The sequence below is a fragment of the Macroventuria anomochaeta genome, assembly GCF_010093625.1.
Source record: "Macroventuria anomochaeta strain CBS 525.71 unplaced genomic scaffold BU25scaffold_32, whole genome shotgun sequence".
NCBI lineage: Eukaryota > Fungi > Ascomycota > Dothideomycetes > Pleosporales > Didymellaceae > Macroventuria > Macroventuria anomochaeta.
The window spans coordinates 113,374-134,284 of NW_022985393.1; the positions used below are offsets into that span (position 1 = coordinate 113,374).

Here is a 20,911-nt window from a genome sequence, read left to right on the forward strand (position 1 = left end):
CTTCCGCAAAGGCAGATACATGTTGGTCCATTTGTACATCAAACCTTACCTTCAATACTCCCTCAGTTTGAACTCGAAAGTCATTAACCAACAAGTTGTTTTCGTTTGATGAAACAATAGCTTTCGAAATGTACTACCCGGTGGTTGAAGTCAAAAGTTCGTGGAACACTCCAGGGTGGAGGCGCATCTTCATACCGTCCTTACTTTTCCCATCCAGAAGCCCACCCGAATGTCACACAACCTCTTGATCGCCACTCGCGGCTCAAAGAAGCATCACCTCGTGCAACACACGGTCGTCGCCAGACCGCTGCGATCGTCGGTGTCTCGTTATCACCCCTGGCCGCTTTTCTTGCTTCAGTCAACCAAACTCACCTGCAGCGAACTGGAGACGGGCTTGCACGGTCCTAAAATTGGTTCTGAAAGTATCCAAAGACTGCAGCCAATCAGCACCAGACCAGATTTGCGCCTAGGAATGGTTCGATCTTAGCCACGCACTGGCGTTCTACGTCTTTTCGACTTCTGCATGGTCATGAGTCGCAAAGATTTGTGACGGCAGATCGAAAACCGGTGTCGCAGACAGATACATGTGAGTGACTTGCAGTTCTTGCTGCCACGAGGGAGGAAGGGGCAGTTGATGGTCTGTGAGAGCGAGAGCAGCGACTTTTTGCGTGTTTTGGGTGAACTGCTGCACTGCACGGCACGCATCGGCAAAGTTTGAGTCGTGAACAAAGCTTGTAAGCTGTCAGTTGTGTGATCTGACACAGATAGTGCAGTATCGATAGGCAAAAGTTGCAGTAGTGAACGTCTATCACTTGTTATATGACTTTGCGACCAACTTTCACGATGTCCCAATTCTGTCTGTGTCGGTGAGGTGCTCACTCACATGACCAGAGGCGGCATTCATGATGAATTTCAGGAACCACAATTGTCCCGTTCACATGTCGCGGCCCCTGAGCGAGTTTCCCGTGTCCAATTTCTCCTTCAATCAATCTCTGTCTCGATTTCTTAGTGAACTGCCATCGATTGGAGGGGGCGAGCTCCGTGAGGTGGAGGCGCTGTGGTTCCCGCATGCTAGCGTTGATGCCGCTGTCAAGTATAAGCGAGATAAGACTGTATGAAGGCGTCAGCGGCACAGTCGCTTTTTCCCGTGCTGCAGCCTTCCATTGAGTCCTGTGCAGGGTGTCCGGACCTTGCCAGATCGTCATCGGCCTTTCTCTTCTCGCAGACAGCAATTGCGACTCATGAACAGCCGAAAGCAACGCAATTCACAAGTTCACAACGTGGTGAAGCCGTACCAGACGATCGCTCTCGAAATAAACCTTGCTTAAACCAATCAAAAACATAGTTTGGTAGCTTTCATGGGTAATTTCGAGGACCGTCTAGTCACCAACAGCGGACACTTGCATCCTGGCTCTAATCATGGGAGAGCGACCTCGGATCCATGTCCGGGCAGCATGGATTTGCATCTTGTCCGAAGTGTGGCTGTCTGAAAGAACGTCATTCTTTGCTGGCAGTCGCCGATTGCAGCAGTAAGAACAACACCCTGCAGTTTCATGTCATCGCTCGTCATCTCGCATTCAAGCCTTTTCTCCACGCACTTGCGCACTTGCGAACGTTGAGCCCGAGATACAACGGCTCTTTGTCGAGTCTTCATCTCGGTTTGTTGCCGAGTCAGACTGACAAGCAGTCCGGTAGCGCCACGGTTCGTCTTGAACTCGCGCGAGCTGTGTCGCTAGGGGAAAGAGATTTGCATTTTGCAATCAGCGCCTGCCTCGATGGGGGATGAGCTGGGGAGATCGGCGTGTACCGTGCTCCGATTGCCGAGGCTTATGCATGCACGCGCGACGGGGATTGGACTTCAGCTCCATCCACAATCTGCATATCCTGAACAAGAAACGAAGTTCGTGGGCGCGTTAAGCTAGCCAACGTCGTTTGGAGCTGTTACGCGGCGCGCCTGCTGCTCGGCGACCTCGAGGATCCCATGTGCAACCACGGGCGTTGACTTGCCATGCATCGTAACCCGATTGGGGAACCGCCGCCGGTAGAGGCAGGTGCAACTTCCTCTGCGGTTGCTAGAACGCCGCCATGATCTTTCGCTTCGAGACCAGGCACAGTGCTTTCTGTAGTTCCTCTCGTGTATTTATATTCGGCTCCAGCCACGCTTTGCTCTCCGCCTTATGTGCCCAGTCCTTCTCCTCCCCACCAGAACGCCAGTGCACTCCCATCACTCACAGCGGAGGCCCGTCCGTATCAATCTAGTCTACAACGATCTTCCCGCCAGCTCGCGTGGCTTATAGTCAGCTCGCTATCGATCCCATCGTTCGCCCAGGTTACTGGAATTGCATATATCGAACCCCCTCACGGACCTCGTTGTGGTTGTTTAACAGGAGTCGTTCCTGCCTCACCTCACGCCCGCACGCGACCCAGCCGTGTCGTCACCCAAACATCAGCCCACAACACACCACTTTCTCTACGCCATGGTCTACAACCTCACCTACCGCCGCCCTCAGAGGCAGTCCGGCTCATCCAGTGAGTCAGTGACCGGCGAGCACAAGCAATTGTCCATCCATGAGTCTGTCCGCTCTGGTAGCAGTGGCATGTCCTATGGCATTCCTGAGGCGCTCTCCTTCGACCGAATCATCGCCGGTGGCGTCTGTCCTGTAAGTTTTCCCATGTCTCGTATTATGACTTAGCCACTCCCGCAATCTGTGGTGCTTAAAGTTCTGACTGTCGTGCAATGCTGACCACGTGTAGCCTTGCACTGTCCGTGACTTCATGAACTTCTTGAAGTACATCGAGCTGTCAGCCGAGAACCTACAGTTCTTCCTCTGGTACCGCGACTACAGCAAGCGCTTCAATGAGCTACCTGGGAGCGAGAAGGTTCTGTCGCCCGAGTGGCATGACGACAAGACTAACGGCGAGGTGCCCAAGCTCGTCACCAAGAAGACGCACCCAGAGGCATCTGTCATTTTGGAGGGCACTGACTTTGCCAGCGAGAAGACTGTGAAGCACAGCGACAAGAGCAACAGCAATAACCCATTCTTCACACCACCGCACACGCCAACAAGTGATTTGCACCGCCGGGAGGAGTCGTTCGATTCGTACGATGAGAGCATGACTACTGGCAAAGTGAACCACTCTGAACGTGCTGCAGGTGCGTTTGAGAATGCGGGGCTCAAATGGAAGCCTTGTGAGTTTTACTGACTTTCTCTTCTCTTTTAGGAACCAAATGCTCATGCACAACAGTAACCGTTCAGCCATACCGCGAGGAGGTTAACCGCATCATCTCGATATACATCGCCGATGGCGGCTCTCGTCAGCTCAACCTCTCCTCCAAGGAGCGCACTGCGCTGCTTCACGCTTTGCAGAACACCACCCACCCATCTGCATTCAAGGACGTCATCACCACCGTTGAGTGGTCGCTCCGTTGCCAGGCTCACCCCAACTTCATCCGCTGGACCATCTGCAACGGCAACCGCCCTCGTGTCATCTTTGCGCGCGGATTGGGTATCGGCGGCATCGTCGCTGGTCTCATTGTCGCTATTATCCTCACTCTGAGCAGCGCTGGTCGTGCTTGGAGGGCTCTCTCCCTAATCGGCTTCGTCATCGGCATTTCCACGCTCATCGCTGCCTGGAAAGGTATGTGCGTTGTCCTCCACGGCATGCACCACCGCCACTTGCGACCTTGGGAGCTGTTCACCTCAGACGACGAGCCACAAGGCTACGATGCGAAGATGGACTCCGCCGACACCCTCGGCTCACACGCATCCAGCAACTCGTGGGAAGACGAGCCGTGGGTTGCAAAGTACGAGAAGCGCAACGTCGTTCGCAAGATCTTCGATCGCGAAGTCTGGATCCAGGAGCCTGCTCTTCGCCAGATCCAGGATACCATCTTCATCCAGGCCATTCTGGGCTCACTCATTATCGGCGGTGTTACGGTTGGCATCTTCTGCGCCGTCCCCGCTGGCAACTTCTTCTAAGCGCCATTGATGTCTAAACGCCCCTTACCTTCTTAACGCCATTTTACCGTTCCCGCGACGCAGCGCCATATCTGGCTGCTTAAACCATGTTTAGTGCGATATACCCTGATACTTGTACACAGTTCGTTCGATGTGTAGGAGGTAACATTCTGTGTAACGTGGAATCTTATGTGTCGGCGTCTGGTGGATTGTGTACATGATGTAGCCGAAACGGCGGTATCTACAGATTGCACAGTTTCGTTTTGTTATTTACGGCCGTGCGAGGCATTCTGTCTTGATAGCGTGTACGCCAAAATGTCACTATTCTGCATCTCGATCACCGCCTCTTCGTGACCATCCGTGCGCAACATCGAGTGCAGCGCCGAGCACAACACCCAGTGAGTGAAGCTGAACCGGGCAGCCACCCAAAAGCAATGGAGAACGACAGGCTATCACAGCTTTATCGCAGCACCCTTTGCGCAGCTCAACGGACCTTCGGCGCTCAACAGCATACGAAGCCGACAGCGCAGCCGTGAGATCCGCCTTGTCACCTCACTCGCAAGGTGACAGTGAGAACAAGCAAGCAAGGACTTGCCCCAGTGGATTGACCGGCAATGCGGCTCTTTGTCGGGCTTTGCGTGGTGCAGTGATGTGGTGGCTGTGCAGTGCACTTGCAGTGCCCTTGCGGTGCACGGATGGGGTTCTCAGGAACCCTTTACCGTCTTTTCGTAGGCAGCCGCTGTGGTACCAAGCATCAACACCATACAATTTGGACACGAGTAGGATCGAGACAAGCAGCAAAAGCTGAGAAAGCTGTTTTTGAGGGTCTCAGATGAAGGATGGTACTGCTCTTAAGCTTAACACTGGTGTAATGTGAAGTGTGGTGTCTGTGGTAGCGAAAGTTACACCAGCATGATCAGTGCAACCATGCAGGGACGGTGTTGGAAATGACAGAATCACGCAGGACTAGCAGACTGACTCAGAGAGGCCTCAGAATGAACACGCTGTGAAGTGGGTACATACGGCACACCATTCCAGGCGAACAAGAGCAAAAAATGCTCGAAATCTCCAAGTTGCCTGCACTTCAACATCTCAGAGCCTCACAAACTGGCGGTGGAAGACATCCAGGAACACAAGCTAGACTGTCGCTAAGCTCGGTTAGCAAGGACGCCTTGCCAGTTTGTGCTTGGCGCATGTTGGGAAGGTGGAACTCCCGCCCGGTCAGCGCAAGGCGAGGAGCAGAAGATGCGTCACTGGCGATTCAACATTCGAAAGATTGCCCCGCTATGTAATCCTACGCGTCCTGCGCTCCCCTAGAATATTCTCTACAATATAAACTATACCACACCGGTTGCTTGATCCCTGTTCGCTCTCTCTTCATCTCTTGTTCGCCAACGCCCTACATGCGCACGCGAGATCAGTCTCACCACATCGCCTGACCTAGTCCTCTCTTACATGTCTTACACCGACCACGACCGCTACTACCGCCCCCGCCATGATGCGTACCCTTCGCGACCTCGCGACTCAGACGCATACACCTCACGCTATGCACAACCGTCCGCTCCGCGCGAGAAGCCAACTATGCGGGGCAACGTGAACAGCTACCCTTCCTCATCCTACTACGACTCCTACGCCCACGAAACATGGAGATCCGCTGCACTTCCTCGACACCGCACAAGCACCCGTAAAGCCACATGGCCTCCATCACCAGCCGTCGAGGATGAGAGCGTTGCTGCAAAGAAAGAGGCATCTTTGGTGGTGGGTTCGGAGGAGGGTGAGCCGCCGATCAACACGCGGGGCACTGTCGATCAGGAACATCTGCTGGATGAGATTGAACAACCCAAACAACCCGACCAGGATGAACGACGCTATGTCCTCGTGCCTGGCTCTGGCGATAGCGGCCTCAATGCAGCACCTAGTGCGGACGGAGCGCGGAGGAAGAGCTTCGCTGAGCGAGGGAACATGCCTCACCTGAAGACCGACGTGGAGAGTGATCCAATCCTGTTCACGAAACGGGTCTCGACGCCCTACTCTTACACGCCGCAGAAAGAGTCCACTGCGCCTGCATCTGCGGGATTCATGCTCTCGCCTGAGCCTATCACGCCTGCCAACACAAGCAAACCTAGGTCCGCTGCCAGTCGAGATGCGTGGGACGAACAGAAGGACCAGAATGCCAGGCCATCGAAATCGATACCAGTACGCACACGCCGGGACTCGTTTGCTCGATCAGCTCCACAGTCGGCCAAGAACGATGTTTTCGACGACTCTGCATCGGAGGGAGAGAGCATGACGCATCTACGGACGAATGAGCGAAAGCCTGCGCGGTACAGCTTTGTGAAGAGCGACTCTCAGAAGGAGGATCTAAGAACGAAGCTGCGAGAGAGCCAGCCTAAACCTGAACCAACAAGGCGCGATTCCACACAGCGACCGCCAACTGCACGCACAGGGTATGACACCTCGTCAGGCTCATCTAAGGAGAGCTCTCACTACCAGTCTCCTCGCTCTTCCTCTTCTTCAGTCAACAGCGAGAAGAGGAAGTCGAGGCCTGCTCATGTGGATACCGCGTATGCCAACAGCCCTCGTCCATCAAGTCGTCCAAGCTCACCGCTCCACGGTGCGCCCTCGCCAAAGTTGCCACCACGACTGCGCGAGTCACCTCCTGGATCCAGACCCTCATCACGAGGCAATGCGACTCGACCAGCTTCGCCATTGGCATGGTCGACTGTAATTAGTCCTCCTTCTCCTCGCCAGGTACCGATCACTGAAGCAGACTGGCACTCGACCTACCCACCTGTCAGTGCCAACGACCGCTCGAGGCCGCCTTCACGGTTCGGTAGACACGAGACAATACAGATCCCGCCTCCACGAGTCGACATCCAGAGCCCATCACCAGTTAGGCCTAGCAACCCTCTACCCTATCCGGTGGAGGATCACCATGCCGATGTCTGGATGCCGGGAGAGGAGCACTACCAATTCGACCACTCGGCTGTTTCGTCTTCACGACAGGTCTTCAGAGATGCGCCGCGAGTTGCCTCGCCTTCAATACCCAACTCGCCTCGCCAGGGTGATGGATTCCGAGAGCGGTCTGGAAGACCCAGGACGCCAAGGCCGGAAGAAGCACCACGCGTGAGAAGAAGCAGATCGAATAGTGTCGACTCAAAGCACAGCACTGAAGGCCGAACCAGATCCAGCAGGACCGCCGCTCTCCTCGACAGGCCCCTCCCAAACTGCTCAAGGCCCACTGCGACCGACAGATACGACGACTGGTACTCTTTCCCCGGCTACCGCAACTTCGACATCTGCCCCTCCTGTTATGATGGCCTATTCGCAGACACACCCTTCGCTCACCACTTCTCACAGACTCGCCGCTATGAACGACCCACGGAGCGTTTCTGTGACTTCAGCAGCGCATGGATGCGTCTCGCCTGGCTTCTAACCATCAAGCAACGCCGCCAGTCCATCGATCTGCTCTACGCACTCGCCGACATCTCAGGCTCAGACCGTCCCTGTCCCGGCGACCGTGAACTCAGCGCCGACCGCGTGTCCTGGTATGGCATAGCCGACCAGCGCGATGGACTGCACGTCGCCAACTTCGCTGTTTGCGCGGCGGATGTCAAGATGTTGGAGGTTCTGTTTCCCACCGTCCGCGGATATTTCGTACGTCTGCCGCCCGCCTCGACCTACAGTCCCGAGAAACATACCTGCAGCCTCCGTGTGTCTTCGCGCCGCTTCCCGAAGTACCTCGACCTCCTCGTCGAGATAGACGCTGAAGCGCAGTCTACTGGCCAACGACCAAACATGTCAAAGTTCATCAAAATGGCGCGTGAGAACGCATTCAAGGGCGAGTGTGCGAGGAACAAAGCCTTTGTGCGGAAGGCGTGGCATTTCATCCCCGAACTTCCAGAGTTCACGGTCTGCGAGGAGTGCTACGATGAAGTCATCTGGCCGGCTGTTGCTGCGAAGAGCAGCTCGCTACCGCGCTTGGTCAATAAGAGTATCCAGCTTGTACCCAATGAGGATCTGGAGCTGGGCAGCAGTTGTTCTCTCTACAGTCCAAGGATGCGCAAAGTCTGGGACGTGTCTGCGAAGGAGGGGGACTTCAAGTATCTTGAGCGCAAGGTGCTGGAGCGGAAGAGGAAGGAGATTTTATTGGCGAAGGAGAGGAGGGGCGTTTTGCAGTGGTTGGCTGGGCAGGAGAAGGGGAGTAGGGGGTATGAGAGGGCGAGGGAGGAGCTGAAGCAGTTGGAGAGAGTGTGGAAAGACTGGGAGTAGGTCAGGAAGTTAGGTAGAGAGATGAATTGAAGTGACATTCTTCAGTCGCGGCTCGTGTGCCGTATGCCTAAGCTTTTTCCAGCTCCCATCTGCGACCGTTGCTTTACCCAAACCCCCTCACTATCGTCTTAAGCACAGCCTCCCAGCCCATCCTTCTGCCGGCACACTAAATTGGCGCCCCAAACATCTCAGCATAAGCGTGCTTGGAGTCACTCAACAGCTCCTTGTACCGCTCGCGCTTCTCCTTCGTTGTCGAACGTCCCCACCCTCAGCCAGCCCGCCATTAACCGATGACGTAGGACCTCATCTCGTACGTATGAAGTGCCTTTAGCGTCGCCATTTCCTTTCAGCTGATTCCGAAGTTTCTCAATGCCCATCCCGAATCCTAATTTAATCGCGGGTTCCTCGCCTTCCACTAGTATGCCTGTTCACAAATGACCCTTCCTTGCCTCTCGGATACCCTTCAACCCCACATATGCAACAAACAACAGAACAGCATGAATATTGCAAACTACTGTCGTACCAAGAACCCGTTTACATTTCTCGAGCTCGCCCTGGCTCGCCTTCTTGTCTTCGATCTCTCGCTTGTACGCCCTTTTGGGGACTTCAATGTCCGCCTTGAGCTGTTCGATGGTGGCGTGCCCGTTCGTAGGACGCCACTGGCTGAGGCCAAGGGTTATACGTTCGTCGAGAGAAAGCTGTCGAGTGATTAGTGGAGAAGATGACTGGGGTGGAACGCAGACTGTGGATGTAGTGGTATACTCGTAATCCATTGGCATCAACGCCTCGTAGGTGTGGCGAGATGTTCGAGTGTTGACCGCGGTGACAACATCTTGGATTATGGGTCTTTGGCCGTGTTTCGTCGATATGAGCAAGCTTCGTAGTTTGTGGTGGTGTTGATGCGGCTGGGAAAGGGTGGAGCGGTTGTGAACCGAAGAGAGCAGGAAGCGGCTGTGCGGAAATGGTGAGGTGAACGTGAGTTTCGATTAAATAATGTACGCCGCATTCGACCTGTCAGTGATTGCTCATAGTACCTAAGACTTTGCCTGATTATCTGCACTGAGACTTCAATCAACAGCCACGGTCATGCGACTGCATTGCAAACCCATGCACCTCCTGCTCTACTCCTGCCATGCTCTCGCGCATGAGCGCCAGTGGCCGAATTGACGACCTCCAGAGACCTACGCCACCTATTAATCATCCAACAGCCTCATGATAATTTCCACCTTGTTCTTGATCTTCTCCTCCACCTCCTCGTTCGTAAGAACGAGCTTCTTCTTGTCCATTCTGTCCTTCTCCCGGCGGCTGCATAGTATCGTGCAATAGCTTTCTTTTGTTCGCGCGATCAATCTCGCCGTACTGCGCTTGGAGGAAGTCCAAAGTCAGTTATCGTGCTGTCAGAATAGATAGAAGTTGAACGAGGCACCCGGGCTCACCTGGGTGTTGAGAAAATTGCTCGTCTTGTATGACATAGCTTGTGTTGTAGTTTGGATAAGTTAGTTGGAGCGCAAATGTGCAAATAGTACTTCTTATTAGCAAAGAGGCTTGCTACTTCGAAGGCAGCAAGGCTTGTAACTGAGTCGGTCAACTGCAAATAGGTTCACCTTGGGCCATGTGATGGATAACTGTCCAGAGCGAAGCGGTGAGGGTAGCTGCAACGTGCGCCATTCGTCGCATTGATGCTATTCGCTGGTTGTGCTATGCGACTCTTTGACGGGAAGGAGCATGATCCTCCGGGCAATGCGATAAGGTGGCGGTTTGAGGTGACTTATCATTTCTTTACGTGTTTGACAGAGTATCTGTCCGCGCAGCAGGCGCTCTCAATGGCCAACTCGTTGGTCAGCGTCCGTGCCCTTGTACTGTAGATATTCGCTCTTTCCCGTAGTACTCAATGAACAGTTCACGTCACCACTCTCATCAATAACCATCAAAATTGCTAAAGCAGAGTGGGCCTATTTGTGGAGAGCCGTGTTCGAGTCAAAGGGCTGTTGGGGTAGACTAAAGTTGTTACTGCGTGAGCAGTGTCGGTCGGAGGCTGTGGTCAATGATTGCATTGCTATCTGTGTTGTTGTTCGGTGATGTTCTTGTGCAGGAGTTCTCCGCTCAGAGGTAAGTGCAATTGCTCCCGGGCAATGCCTTCTACAATAAAATATCATGTAACTTCAGCCACGTAGTGACAAAAGTTCTATACACTCAGCGCATCTGGACATGGATCATCTGTAGTAGCCAAGTGAAGTCTGTCGAACCCAGATGCGCGGTCCACCAAGTGTTATTGGACTCCACCGTGGGGTGGCCAAGTGCGGCTGGGGTCCATGGACACGCGTTCGGGCTTCAAGATAGAGTGAGCGAGTCCCATCGATACTCCATAGATTCCATGTGAGCCCCACGACAGTCCAGACAACTCTTGTGTGACAAGCGAAGGAGGACGTATACAGACTCGCGTGGCAGGCAAAAGGGGCAGTCTACGATCCCAAGTGGCAGTCCAACAGCCCAGGAGGGCAATCCACAAACTGAGGTCGCCTGGCAGTCCAAATCTGCCCAAGTCAAGACCTCTCTAACTTGTATGCAAGAACGCACCTTTACTTTAGTAGTTTCGGCCGAGAAGCTCATTGGTAGGCGATCGCCATACCCTACTGACCCAACCAGCCCTGCGTTCTAGTCATGCGACTGTTTAACCCCGGATCGACACTGCACTGCTGGGGATGACATCCAATCTCTAACCTAATCTGAGCCATGTTCGGCACGCGCCGACTCACTCTTCCCCATCTGCTCTTGTCGCGTGCGATGTATTTGAGATATGATGTCAATACGTTGCACGTGTCGGGCGGCTTACTGATATAGGAAGACTGCACCGCTGGTTGCTCGAGTAAGTTCTGCAAAGCATCGATTCTCTTCTGGTATCCTGAGCGAGGATTGAAGGTCATGCCGAGGCGGTAGATACGTCGCCCTGTCGTTGCGCTGATAGAGTGAGACAAGATAGATTGCTTCCCACTCGGCCGTAGCGAATAGGTAGACTTCATCAGCATAATGCAGAGACTTGCCGCAACGACTGAGAAATTTCGAGCATCGCTATGCAGGAGACAACGCACTTGACTGGAAGCTCTAAGATAATGTAGCATTCATGACGGTTATATATGAAACAGTAAAAAAGTAACGATCATGGCAAAAAGGGTATAAGGTGCAAAAGGCGCGAACAAACAACAACAAGACAACACACCAACTTACCCCATGGAATCCATCCGTCGTTAGACCCAATCGGAGCACTGCCTCGATAGAACCACCCTCGTGGTGTCCACAACGTCTCGCAAAAAGCAACGATTCGACCTCCGAGATACAACACCGTCATGACCCACAACCACCCTCAAGTCGAAGCCTGCGCAGCAGCAACCAGCACATCGATACCCGCCGCATGACTCGCCGCATTGGACCCATCCGATCCACCCTGCCACCTATCCCTGATAACACCATCACCGTTCCTAGCATTCGCCAGCGCCGAATCAGCGTTCTTCTTCAGGAAGTCAGTGTATGCTTGCTGGCCCTCGTTCTCATTTAGCGTGGACAGCCCTCTGACGTATGCGCCTTTGAACATAGCACCCTGCTGATCCAGCGGGTGATCAACTGGCTCGTTCAAGATGCCATTATCGCTCAGTTTACTCATTGAGGCGTTGGCGAGTTCATTGGCATGGCGAATCAGATCGCCATCGCCTTTCGCTCTAGCTAGTTCAGAAAGACCGGTGAGTACAACGCCCTGGTTGTACGTCCAAGTTGTCTTCCCATCGTTCTGGCAAGATGTCTGATCGACGCCGTCATTGATGAGTTTGTCGCCGTTGATGACACCGGAGTTGTAGAACCAGTCCCATTCCATCTGCGCCCAGTTCTGATAGTCGGCTTTCTCCTCGGCCGAGACACGGTTGGCCAGGGATGCGCCAACGGCGAGGAAAAGCTCGTTGGATATGGATGCGATGGATTCCTTGGGCTTGTTCCACCAGATACCGCCTTTGCAAGGTGTCGTCCAACCGCCGGTCATGTCTTCAAAGAGATTTTTGGCGGTGTCGAGATATTTGACATCGCCGGTTAAGTCGTATGAGGCTATCCAGCCCATAGCCCACCAGCCTTCATCGTCGTAAAAGTCATTCTTCCAGTTGTTGTAGCCCTTCTGATTTGGTGACTTATCGTATGTATTGGAGATGATGTCGATTGCTGCTTGCTTGAAGTGTACGTCCTGTTTGCCGAATTTGGCGATGGTCTCTACAATGTTGCCGGACTGCCACCACATATCATCCCTTTGCAATGATGTCAGTGAAGGTAGCATTATTGAAGGAGATCACTTTACCATAAGCCGGTCTCTGTGTTATACCATTTGTCCTGAAGCAGCTTGATAGCGGACTCCGCATCGCTTGCGTAGTCGGCATATGCTGTGTCCAACAACAGGAACACAACAGTCAGTGAAGGGATGTACTTCATAGTAAAACGTGGTGATGCGTGCAGAAGAAGGAAGTCGATGGAAGCTGCGTCTGTAGAGAGTTCAGCGTTACTTGATGCCTATGAAGGCGCCATACCTGAGGGATGTCCTTTGTTTTATGTTCCCAGGAAACGCCATGAACGTGCCAAAACGAAACGAGTGCCGTAAGGCTAGGCATTTTGGACCCAGAAACATGCTCGGCGCCAGCCTTTCACATATTTGTTAGATAATAGTGCTAGCTGTATACTACACTCAGCACAAGGCCCTATAGAAACAAATCTGATAGGCTTGGCAATGATGCGTGTTGTAACCATGAGCTCTACAGCATGCTCAAACTTCCGATCCCTGCCCAGTGTGACTGAGAGCTTGTGGCACTGCCAGCAAGGCGACTTCGCCATGAGTGAGATGATGAGGATCATGCGGGCGATGATCTTAGGCAAGCTAGTCGGTTTTGCCATGACCATCTGCCAATTGACAACGGTGATTGCGACATGGTGGTAACAGTCAGCAAGATGAGTGATGTTGGAGCCTGACCGACGTGGGCCCTATCGTGGACGACGATGCGGCTGTTGTCAAGGATGGGCTTCATATGATGTTCTGAAACACATGTCAAAGAGGTTTCTAATACGGAAATAAGTTGATGGTGGACCCTGATTGGCGTCAACGTTTGACGGGCCGGAAAATCATTGGGTCGCAACATGACTTAGGCAAGAAGCGGAATGGTCCAGGAACCCTGGAACGTGGCTTGTGAAAGGTCTCTCCTGTGCCTCCACAGCCTCAGAATGGAGGCCGCAAGGCGAGACAGCAAGGTCTCAGCTAAGCGCCAGCCCGAACACCAAAAGCTTACCAAGGGTTGGCGCCAAAGAAGGAGTGTGCCAGATGAAGGGCCAATTTGTGATTACAGGTATGGACTTCTGGGCGAAGAACGTTGCAGACGCGAGTTCTGAAAGCACAAGGTATGCTGGGTCGACGAGGTCTCCGATTGCAGCAGCTCTTTCGCGCGAGCACGCAGGTCTTGATTCATCCTAGCAGAATTGCTTCTATCGATCGCACATGTTAGATCAGGCCTTGGATGATCGCAGCGAGGCGCATGACTGTAGTGGTCGGCTGAGACAACATAAAGAAGTCAGAGGTCGTATCGTTTGTTGCCATTTTCAAGGCCAGTTGCGGGGTGCCTTGTCATCTCCGCAGCATCTTCCTACGAATCTGAATGTCAGATAACACAAAGGTAATCTTCTTATGCTAGAGTCAACCTTTGGCCTTGCAGAGAGGCAGTGCTTTGATAGCAGGCTTTCATTTCGACGAATTGTCGAGGAGCACAACGCCTGGATACGCAGATGAGTGATGTGACGATCTGCAAGAAGCTGCCGTTGCTGGAATATTACGTCCATGGGACTGCCGGGTCATGATGAGATGAAAAGCGGGCGTTGACGGCAGAGATTCATCTTATCCTGATGATGGAGGGCGGAGAGGAACAGAGGTGTTGTGGAGTACTCCCCATGAGTGTTCTGAGGTCCTTCGGCTGCTTTGCCGCGCAAGGCGAGCAATGAACATAGTCGAGCCAAAGCCGAACGCAAGCGGTGGTCGAAGCAGAGCTCGTGCAACAAGCCTACCCACCAAGCCGAACCCGCTGCTGTGATCTTGTGCTCTCCTGCCACGTTGAGGTCGAGCCGCGTGAAGCGTGAAGAACCGAACCCACAATGACGCATTGCACCCGGTCGCGACTTCCGAGCTGCGGTGCGCGCTTTCTTGTATGCGGTGACGTAGGGTCTGAGGGGTCGCGTAAACAGTCCAGGCGCAGAGGTGGGGTCCTCGCCATGCAACAGCGGACCGCGCTCTGAACATGTGCCTAGAAATGACGGAACCGCCATGGAATTTCTGTCAAATCCCCATCAATCACGCTAATGCTTGCTATATGATCGACCAATCGTGACTGTCGTAGGAGCTATGCCCTATCAGACATCCTTACAAGTGAGCTCAACTGCTGCCTTGTGGCAGTAACCCTGCCACTGCAGTGAGCCTGCCGCGGCTGGGATGGTGTCGAATTGCACCTTCTCTCACTACGATCAAGCAAACAGTGACGTGCGAATTTCGTAGGTGGTAAGGAGCAGATGAGAATGCCTACTTAAGAGACCTCGCTGCGCTGCTCAAAGTGTCAATCATCAACGCACTCTTCAACTCTCAACTACAAACTTCAACTTCTACCACTAAATCAAACCACCAACCCACAATCAACATGTCTGACAACCTCCGCAAGGGTCTCGGCGAGCAGGCTTCTGAAAAGGGTGAGCACCACTAGCCTCGTCGCCCAACAAGACACTGACCCATCGTCCAGTCACTCCCGACTCCCAGAAGTCCACCACCGACAAGATCGGTGAGAACGTCTCCGGTGCTGGTGACCGCATTGCCGGTGCCGTCCAGCCTGGTCAGTCCTTCCACTCCACCTCTTCCAACACACACTGACTTCATTGCAGAGGGCCAGAAGTCTACCGGCCAGAAGCTTGGCGATGCTACTCGCAGCGGCTCCGACGAAACCTCCAACCAGGGCGAGGGTGTCCTCAAGCAGGCTCAGGACGGTCTGAGCAACGCTGCTTCCTCCGTTCAGAACGCCCTCGGTGGCAACAAGCAGTAGAGAACCCTGCGGTAGCTCTGTTACGACTCAAACCTTCCATGTGGCTTTAAATGCCGGACGGACATCATTATACCCTACGATACGAATGAAATGAACATTTGAACTAGACACCTTGCTCTTTGTGACTGTGATTATGCATTGCGACGCTAGTGATGTTGATGATCGACTGTCAACTACTCAAGCTGGCTGCAGTGACCTGTACTCTGTCAGCTGGTGCCTAGTCCTGATCATTCTGTGTCACTCACCAGCGGACCTTGTTTGATCAGAAGGTCCTTGACAAGACGATCATGCATTGGAAACAACACCTCTCAAGCCGATTGTGCGCAGTGTAAAGGGTATCTTGCGTTTGATAGACAACCTACGGCTATCTCAACTGTCCTCATCCTCTACCTCTTCCATTTCGACGTGACGTAGCTTGTTCTCTGCAACTCTTGCCTCTGACTGTGCTCCCTGTATCTTCCCCTGTGCCTCGGCAGCCATCATGCTGTACTCTGCTTCTTCGATCGCAGCCTCTGCCGCTTTCTCAACTGCCTCACCCGTTGTTGTCTTCAAGAACTCGTCCAGTTCCGGATCAGCTTCAGGCTCAGGCTCAGGCTCAGGCTTCTCCTTGCCCATATACCCATCTTCTCGTAGCTTATCAAACTCTTCCGGCTCCAATAACCGCCCTTCGCCCTTCGCCAGCTTCATCTTCTGCGCCACCGCCGCAGGCATAAACTTCGTAGCTTCCTTGAGGAAATCGCGGACCTGCGGCGCCGCCTCGTAGACAATCTGTGCTTTCTTCGGCTCCGGCGCTTCTTCCTCGCCTTGTGTCCTCCGCTGGCGCTGTCGCGGTATCGGTGGGGGCGTATCGCGCGGCATAGGAATATTCGCTACGTCCGCATCCGTATCACTGCTATCATCCTCCTTCCTTTGCCCATCCCTCGTCCGCTTGCCCAGCACACCGGCTCCCCTCCCCCTTTCACCCTCTCGCCCATCCCGATCCCCAAAGGTGTCGTGTCTTCTCTCCGGCTTGAACTGCGGTGCCTTGTCGCCAAGCGCGGCGCGCGCCTTGTTGACTGCTGCGAGGTCCTTTTCTAGCTCTGCGAGGCGCTGGCGCTCATGTGGGCGCAGCGCGCCGCTCTGGTCGAGGTCTTTGAGCTGGTCGATGTCGCGCTGGATGCGTGCGGGGTTGCGGCGGGCAAGCTTCTCGTTGCGCTGGGCTTGGACAGTGGCTTTTTGTTTGCGCTGGGCTTTTTGCTTGTCTGCTTTCTTTTGCTCTTGCACGGGGTTGTAGTTCTTTTCCTTCGGCATGGTGACGGTTGATCTGACGATTTTTGAGGGTGTATGTCGAGGAACCGGGCTTGTGCAGTCCTCGAAATCGAGGATTCAAGAGTCTGGTATTTGGTTGGTGATGTGTGGATGAAACTCGTAGTTCGAAGGTCGAGATTGACGTAGTTCGAAAGTCTGTGCGCAAGCTGGAACGCGACCGCATCTTTCTGTCACTCCACCTTCCTTTCTTTGGACACACGCTCCTGTCACTGACCCTCCAGATGTTTGTTCCAAGAGCAGTCAGGCTCAAGGGCGTAAAAGAGAGTCAAAGGCCGAAGATATCGAAGCCACAGACGATACCACAATCACGCAAAGATGAGACTAACAGAAAAGATGCGCTCGTCGAAGCAATGGGCGAGACGAGTATGAACTCACCTGCACCACCACATGATACAGCTTCAGATGCAGCAGCTCCCACCCGTGGTCCTCGATTCACTACCAAGCCTGTCACACCGGAATACGTTGCTCAACTAGCTGCCGGCATTGAGTTGATCTTTACAGATTACGCACATCAGGAGGAGGAGCGTTCGAGATGGCTCAAGGATCGATATAGGGTTGTCGATGGCGAGAAAGACTGTAGGTGAACTCCTTGGAGGGATTCTCATCAAAGCTGACTTTGTGGTAGACATTCATCTCACAGCAATCCTAGAACATCCCAACATCTCGAAGCTGAAGCCAGAAGCTACCCAGTTTCTCCTCAAACAAGCCCTGCACGGCCATCCTTCCAACGTACTCGAGCTGTCGCAGAACGAATACTATGTCCGTCGCCGACCCTCTAGCAACCCTCTACCCTTCGTGCCCAAGAACTCGTTCAACATCGTGGATGACGACGGCCTCAGCTTCTGGGACCAACGTACCATCTACGTAGAACCACATCTACGCAACATGTGTCCAACGCCGGCAAGAGTAGCGCAATGGTTGACTGAGCACGGCCAGTTGAAGCCGAAGTGGCTGCCCGTACAAGCAGTGCACACGCTCTGGAACAGCTGCGCCTTTGTTGTTCTAAGCGGCAACGTGATGCAAGAGGGCACGTGGAGCAAATGGAGGGAAGCTGGAAAGCCGGACGACTGGAAGATCATGACCAAGGTGGAACATACAAAGCGCACTGCTGAGTACCTGGCACTACTCGAGAAAGAGGCTGTCAGAGCTATGCGCAGAAACAGGGAGGAGACAAGCCAGCTGCCACCCATAGCACGACCTGCAGCGCTTCCTATGGCGTTTAAGCCCTTGCCTAAGGACGCATCGATCAAGGTCGAAGGCAAGAAGAAGCGCAAAAGGCATAAGCCTTCGAAGTCCGGTGATTACGCTGGGCAAGGTAACGAGCAGGCTGAAGATTCAGTGAACCAGGAGACGGCGCATGAGCCAGACACAGGTATGGCCCATGCGCCACGGGAGGTACAGCGAGATGTTGCCCAATCGACAAAGAATAAAAAGAAACGCAAGAGGCGGAAGAGTAGCAAACCAGACAAGAATGTTGACGATGCTACTGATGCAGTAGCTCCAGCAGACGATGATGAGCCGAAGAAGAAGCGTTGTCGCTGACACAGGTTCATTGGCACATAAAGGCTACACATCAACCCACATGGCACTTGCTCGTGGATCGCAAAGGAGGCTCAGCCACACCTCAAAGCACTATCTATCGGATGTCTGCTGCCGTTGAGCCTCAGAGAGGCGTGCGCTAACCCCAGGCTTACCCCGCTTACTCGACAACGCTGACTTTCCAAAAGTTACCGAAGATCGCCGATAGAACTACTACCATAACGGTAACGCGTCAACAGCTTCAAAGCTAGTGGGCCGAGGAACTACGCGTTCGTAGGAGGGGATAGTTCTACCGCGGTCTCGCACAACATCAGCTCTTATAGACGTACACAGCATAGCAAGAAGTACATTCGAATAGCAAGCTCCACAGCTTCAATTGACCATCTTCCTTGCCAACTACTTCTAAAGTCTCTCCACACTTGTGAAGACCAGCGACAATTTGTGTGAAGATGACAACAATAGTCGACAGAACACCAGAAGGCATCGTCTACCGCGCCGCAAAAACCTACCCAGTCCCCAACCTCGACATCCTGACCCTACTCTTCGGTATAGCTCCCTTTTCCATTGAAAACACGCATCCACCCAACTTCCACGCTAACCGCTGTCAACGCGTCTCTATCAATTACGCCACTAACTCTCCCAGACTCCGAACACCCCCTAGCAAGAGAAGACACACCAATCCACATCTCCGCCGCCGACCCCTCGCTTATTTTAACTGTCGCTCGAGCACGAAAATTAACCCAAGCAACCTCAGCAGCCCTACGAAAACATTTCGGAATTGGAAAAAATGGACCAGGCAAAGACATATGCTCAGTGATCTCAACGGGGCACTACCTCCTCCCGGCGCTCTTCTACGGGATCATCGGCGCCGGCGGCGTGTTCAGCGCTGCCTCCGCTGCTTCCACTGCTAGCGAATTATCAAAACAGATTATCAGCGCGGGAAGTAAGATTTTGGTAACCTGCGATGCGACACGAGATGTAGCTGTCCGAGCGGCGGAGGAGGCGGGATGGGGACGGCACGGCGGTGGAAGAGTATTGCTGATGAGCGAGGGTGCGGAGTGGGCTTTGAAGGTCGTACAAGAGGACGGTCGATTACAGCCGAATTTGATTGATGAAGGGGAGAGGTTGGAGTGGGAGCGTGTTACGGATCCGAGAGTGCTGGAGAATAGTCTTGTGGTTCTGATATACAGCAGCGGGACGACGGGTCTGCCGAAGGGTAATCATTTCTCCCTCCCCTTCTCCAGCCTAATGTTTGTTGTACAACAGCTAACGTACGAAGGCGTCAAACTGTCCCATACCAACCTCGTCGCTGAAGCAGTCATTCCAGGCGACATGTTCAAATCATGGCTTTCCACTCGCAACACCCGCTCCCCGCCTTTCGAATACCGCACCATTGCGCACCTCCCCGTCGCCCACATCGCCGGCATCCAAGGCTACCTGATCAACCCGTTCTACATGGGCGGTCCCGTGTACTGGATGCCGCGGTTCGACTTCGCCCAATTCCTCACGTACAACGCAAAGTATCGCATCACATTCTTCTTTACCGTGCCCCCGATATACTTGCTGATCGCCAAGAGTCCCGCGGTAACAGACCAGTTCAAGACGGTAGAAATAGCAATCAGCGGCGCTGCACCCCTAGGAAAAGGCCTGCAGCACGCAGCATCCCAGAAACTCGGTGGGCCAGAATGTTTCATAAGCCAAACCTGGGGCCTCAGCGAAACAACAGGCAGCGCAACGATAATGCCAATGCACATGTCCGACGACACCGGCTCCGTGTCGCCGCTAATCCCCAACATGCTGGCGCGCATCGTTGATGACGACGGGCAGGACGTCGAGCCCGGGCAGCCCGGCGAAGTGCTGGTCAAAGGCCCGGTGGTGTGTAAGGGGTACTACCAGAACCCGGCCGCGAACGCGGAGGCGTTTACGGGCGCCTGGTTTCGCACAGGCGATATTGCGGAGTTCCGGAATGGTTTATTTTATATCGTGGATCGCAAGAAGGAGCTCATTAAGTACAAGGGGCTGCAAGTCGCACCTGCAGAACTCGAAACCTTGCTACTCAACCACAGTGACATTCTTGATGCGGCGGTGATCGGGATTGAGGCGGATGGGGGAACGAACGAGGTGCCGAGGGCGTATGTTGTTGCCGATAAGAGTAGGATTAGTGAAAAGCAGATTGTGGAGTATGTGAAGAGGAATGTTGCGGGGCATAAGCAGCTGAGGGGCGGTGTGATTTTTTTGGACACGATTCCGAAGAGTCCGAGTGGGAAGATTTTAAGGAAGGATTTGAGGTTGTTGGCGAAGAGGGAGCAGGGTGCGAAGTTATGAGTGGTGGAGTCTTGTACGATGAGGAGCTTCAGCTCGTCCTTCAGGTTATTGATACCGCCAGCTCAGCGAGTACTTTCTCAAGAAGGGCAGTTCTTTTGTTCTTGTGTGCTTTGGAGTGCGCCGCGGGGATCCTGCTCTTGCTTGCGACCCATCTAGGTAGTGATACCGCACGAGTATTAATATGAAGAGCTTGGCTTTGAGCAACTGCTTTGCTTACCAGCTGTGCGAAGACATATCCCACGTCACCTTTGAAGGCATTCCGCTCTATGGATGCGAGCTTGTCGTCAGACATGTTTGCTATGTATGCTGGACGAAGTTGTGGCTTATTGAGATTCGGGAGGCGAAACTTGCAATTTCAAGTTTGGAGGTATCTGTGGAGCTGAGAAAGAAGCGAGGTGGATGTGAAGCACGATA

The 20,911-nt window shown here is 53.5% G+C and overlaps 11 protein-coding genes across 11 annotated transcripts; 6 read left to right on the forward strand and 5 right to left on the reverse strand.

Annotated features, from left to right (window-relative positions):
- Positions 1-198: 198 nt before the first annotated feature.
- On the reverse strand, positions 199-1,323 carry BU25DRAFT_162217 (uncharacterized protein). Its single transcript, XM_033700734.1, has 3 exons — positions 884-1,323; positions 496-731; positions 199-433 (listed from the first exon to the last, which is right to left on the reverse strand). The coding sequence occupies exons 1-3, from the start codon at positions 1,203-1,205 to the stop codon at positions 359-361; spliced, it is 633 nt and encodes a 210-aa protein (XP_033558337.1). The 5' UTR covers positions 1,206-1,323; the 3' UTR covers positions 199-358.
- A 1,154-nt stretch (positions 1,324-2,477) lies between these two features.
- On the forward strand, positions 2,478-3,980 carry BU25DRAFT_348601 (uncharacterized protein; the record flags this gene model as incomplete). The annotated part of the gene is made up of 3 exons (XM_033703207.1): positions 2,478-2,660; positions 2,755-3,190; positions 3,247-3,980. The coding sequence occupies 3 exons, from the start codon at positions 2,478-2,480 to the stop codon at positions 3,978-3,980; spliced, it is 1,353 nt and encodes a 450-aa protein (XP_033558338.1).
- A 1,500-nt stretch (positions 3,981-5,480) lies between these two features.
- BU25DRAFT_310781 (uncharacterized protein) lies at positions 5,481-6,398 on the forward strand (the record flags this gene model as incomplete). The annotated part of the gene is made up of 1 exon (XM_033702125.1): positions 5,481-6,398. A coding segment is annotated over one exon (918 nt), but the record flags the coding sequence as incomplete, so codon positions are not given.
- A 510-nt stretch (positions 6,399-6,908) lies between these two features.
- Positions 6,909-8,231, forward strand: BU25DRAFT_348666 (uncharacterized protein; the record flags this gene model as incomplete). The annotated part of the gene is made up of 1 exon (XM_033703213.1): positions 6,909-8,231. The coding sequence occupies one exon, from the start codon at positions 6,909-6,911 to the stop codon at positions 8,229-8,231; it is 1,323 nt and encodes a 440-aa protein (XP_033558340.1).
- A 428-nt stretch (positions 8,232-8,659) lies between these two features.
- BU25DRAFT_424252 (uncharacterized protein) lies at positions 8,660-9,517 on the reverse strand (the record flags this gene model as incomplete). Its single annotated transcript, XM_033708270.1, has 2 exons — positions 8,660-9,136; positions 9,458-9,517. 2 exons carry the CDS (start codon positions 9,515-9,517, stop codon positions 8,660-8,662), a joined length of 537 nt encoding a protein of 178 aa, XP_033558341.1.
- A 2,075-nt stretch (positions 9,518-11,592) lies between these two features.
- Positions 11,593-12,695, reverse strand: BU25DRAFT_348595 (glycoside hydrolase family 76 protein; the record flags this gene model as incomplete). Its single annotated transcript, XM_033703206.1, has 2 exons — positions 11,593-12,514; positions 12,565-12,695. 2 exons carry the CDS (start codon positions 12,693-12,695, stop codon positions 11,593-11,595), a joined length of 1,053 nt encoding a protein of 350 aa, XP_033558342.1.
- On the reverse strand, positions 12,681-13,284 carry BU25DRAFT_162389 (uncharacterized protein). Its single transcript, XM_033700735.1, has 2 exons — positions 12,791-13,284; positions 12,681-12,745 (listed from the first exon to the last, which is right to left on the reverse strand). The coding sequence occupies exon 1, from the start codon at positions 13,155-13,157 to the stop codon at positions 12,864-12,866; it is 294 nt and encodes a 97-aa protein (XP_033558343.1). The 5' UTR covers positions 13,158-13,284; the 3' UTR covers positions 12,681-12,745; positions 12,791-12,863.
- A 1,494-nt stretch (positions 13,285-14,778) lies between these two features.
- On the forward strand, positions 14,779-15,510 carry BU25DRAFT_162393 (uncharacterized protein). Its single transcript, XM_033700736.1, has 3 exons — positions 14,779-14,978; positions 15,029-15,118; positions 15,168-15,510. Exons 1-3 carry the CDS (start codon positions 14,930-14,932, stop codon positions 15,323-15,325), a joined length of 297 nt encoding a protein of 98 aa, XP_033558344.1. The 5' UTR covers positions 14,779-14,929; the 3' UTR covers positions 15,326-15,510.
- Positions 15,511-15,602: 92 nt separating this feature from the next.
- BU25DRAFT_413721 (uncharacterized protein) lies at positions 15,603-16,840 on the reverse strand (the record flags this gene model as incomplete). The annotated part of the gene is made up of 1 exon (XM_033707103.1): positions 15,603-16,840. A coding segment is annotated over exon 1 (904 nt), but the record flags the coding sequence as incomplete, so codon positions are not given.
- On the forward strand, positions 16,736-18,398 carry BU25DRAFT_162395 (uncharacterized protein). The gene is made up of 2 exons (XM_033700737.1): positions 16,736-17,209; positions 17,259-18,398. The coding sequence occupies exons 1-2, from the start codon at positions 16,855-16,857 to the stop codon at positions 18,173-18,175; spliced, it is 1,272 nt and encodes a 423-aa protein (XP_033558346.1). The 5' UTR covers positions 16,736-16,854; the 3' UTR covers positions 18,176-18,398.
- On the forward strand, positions 18,399-20,517 carry BU25DRAFT_162501 (4-coumarate-CoA ligase-like protein). Its single transcript, XM_033700738.1, has 3 exons — positions 18,399-18,718; positions 18,816-19,388; positions 19,452-20,517. Exons 1-3 carry the CDS (start codon positions 18,622-18,624, stop codon positions 20,495-20,497), a joined length of 1,716 nt encoding a protein of 571 aa, XP_033558347.1. The 5' UTR covers positions 18,399-18,621; the 3' UTR covers positions 20,498-20,517.
- Positions 20,518-20,911: the final 394 nt, after the last annotated feature.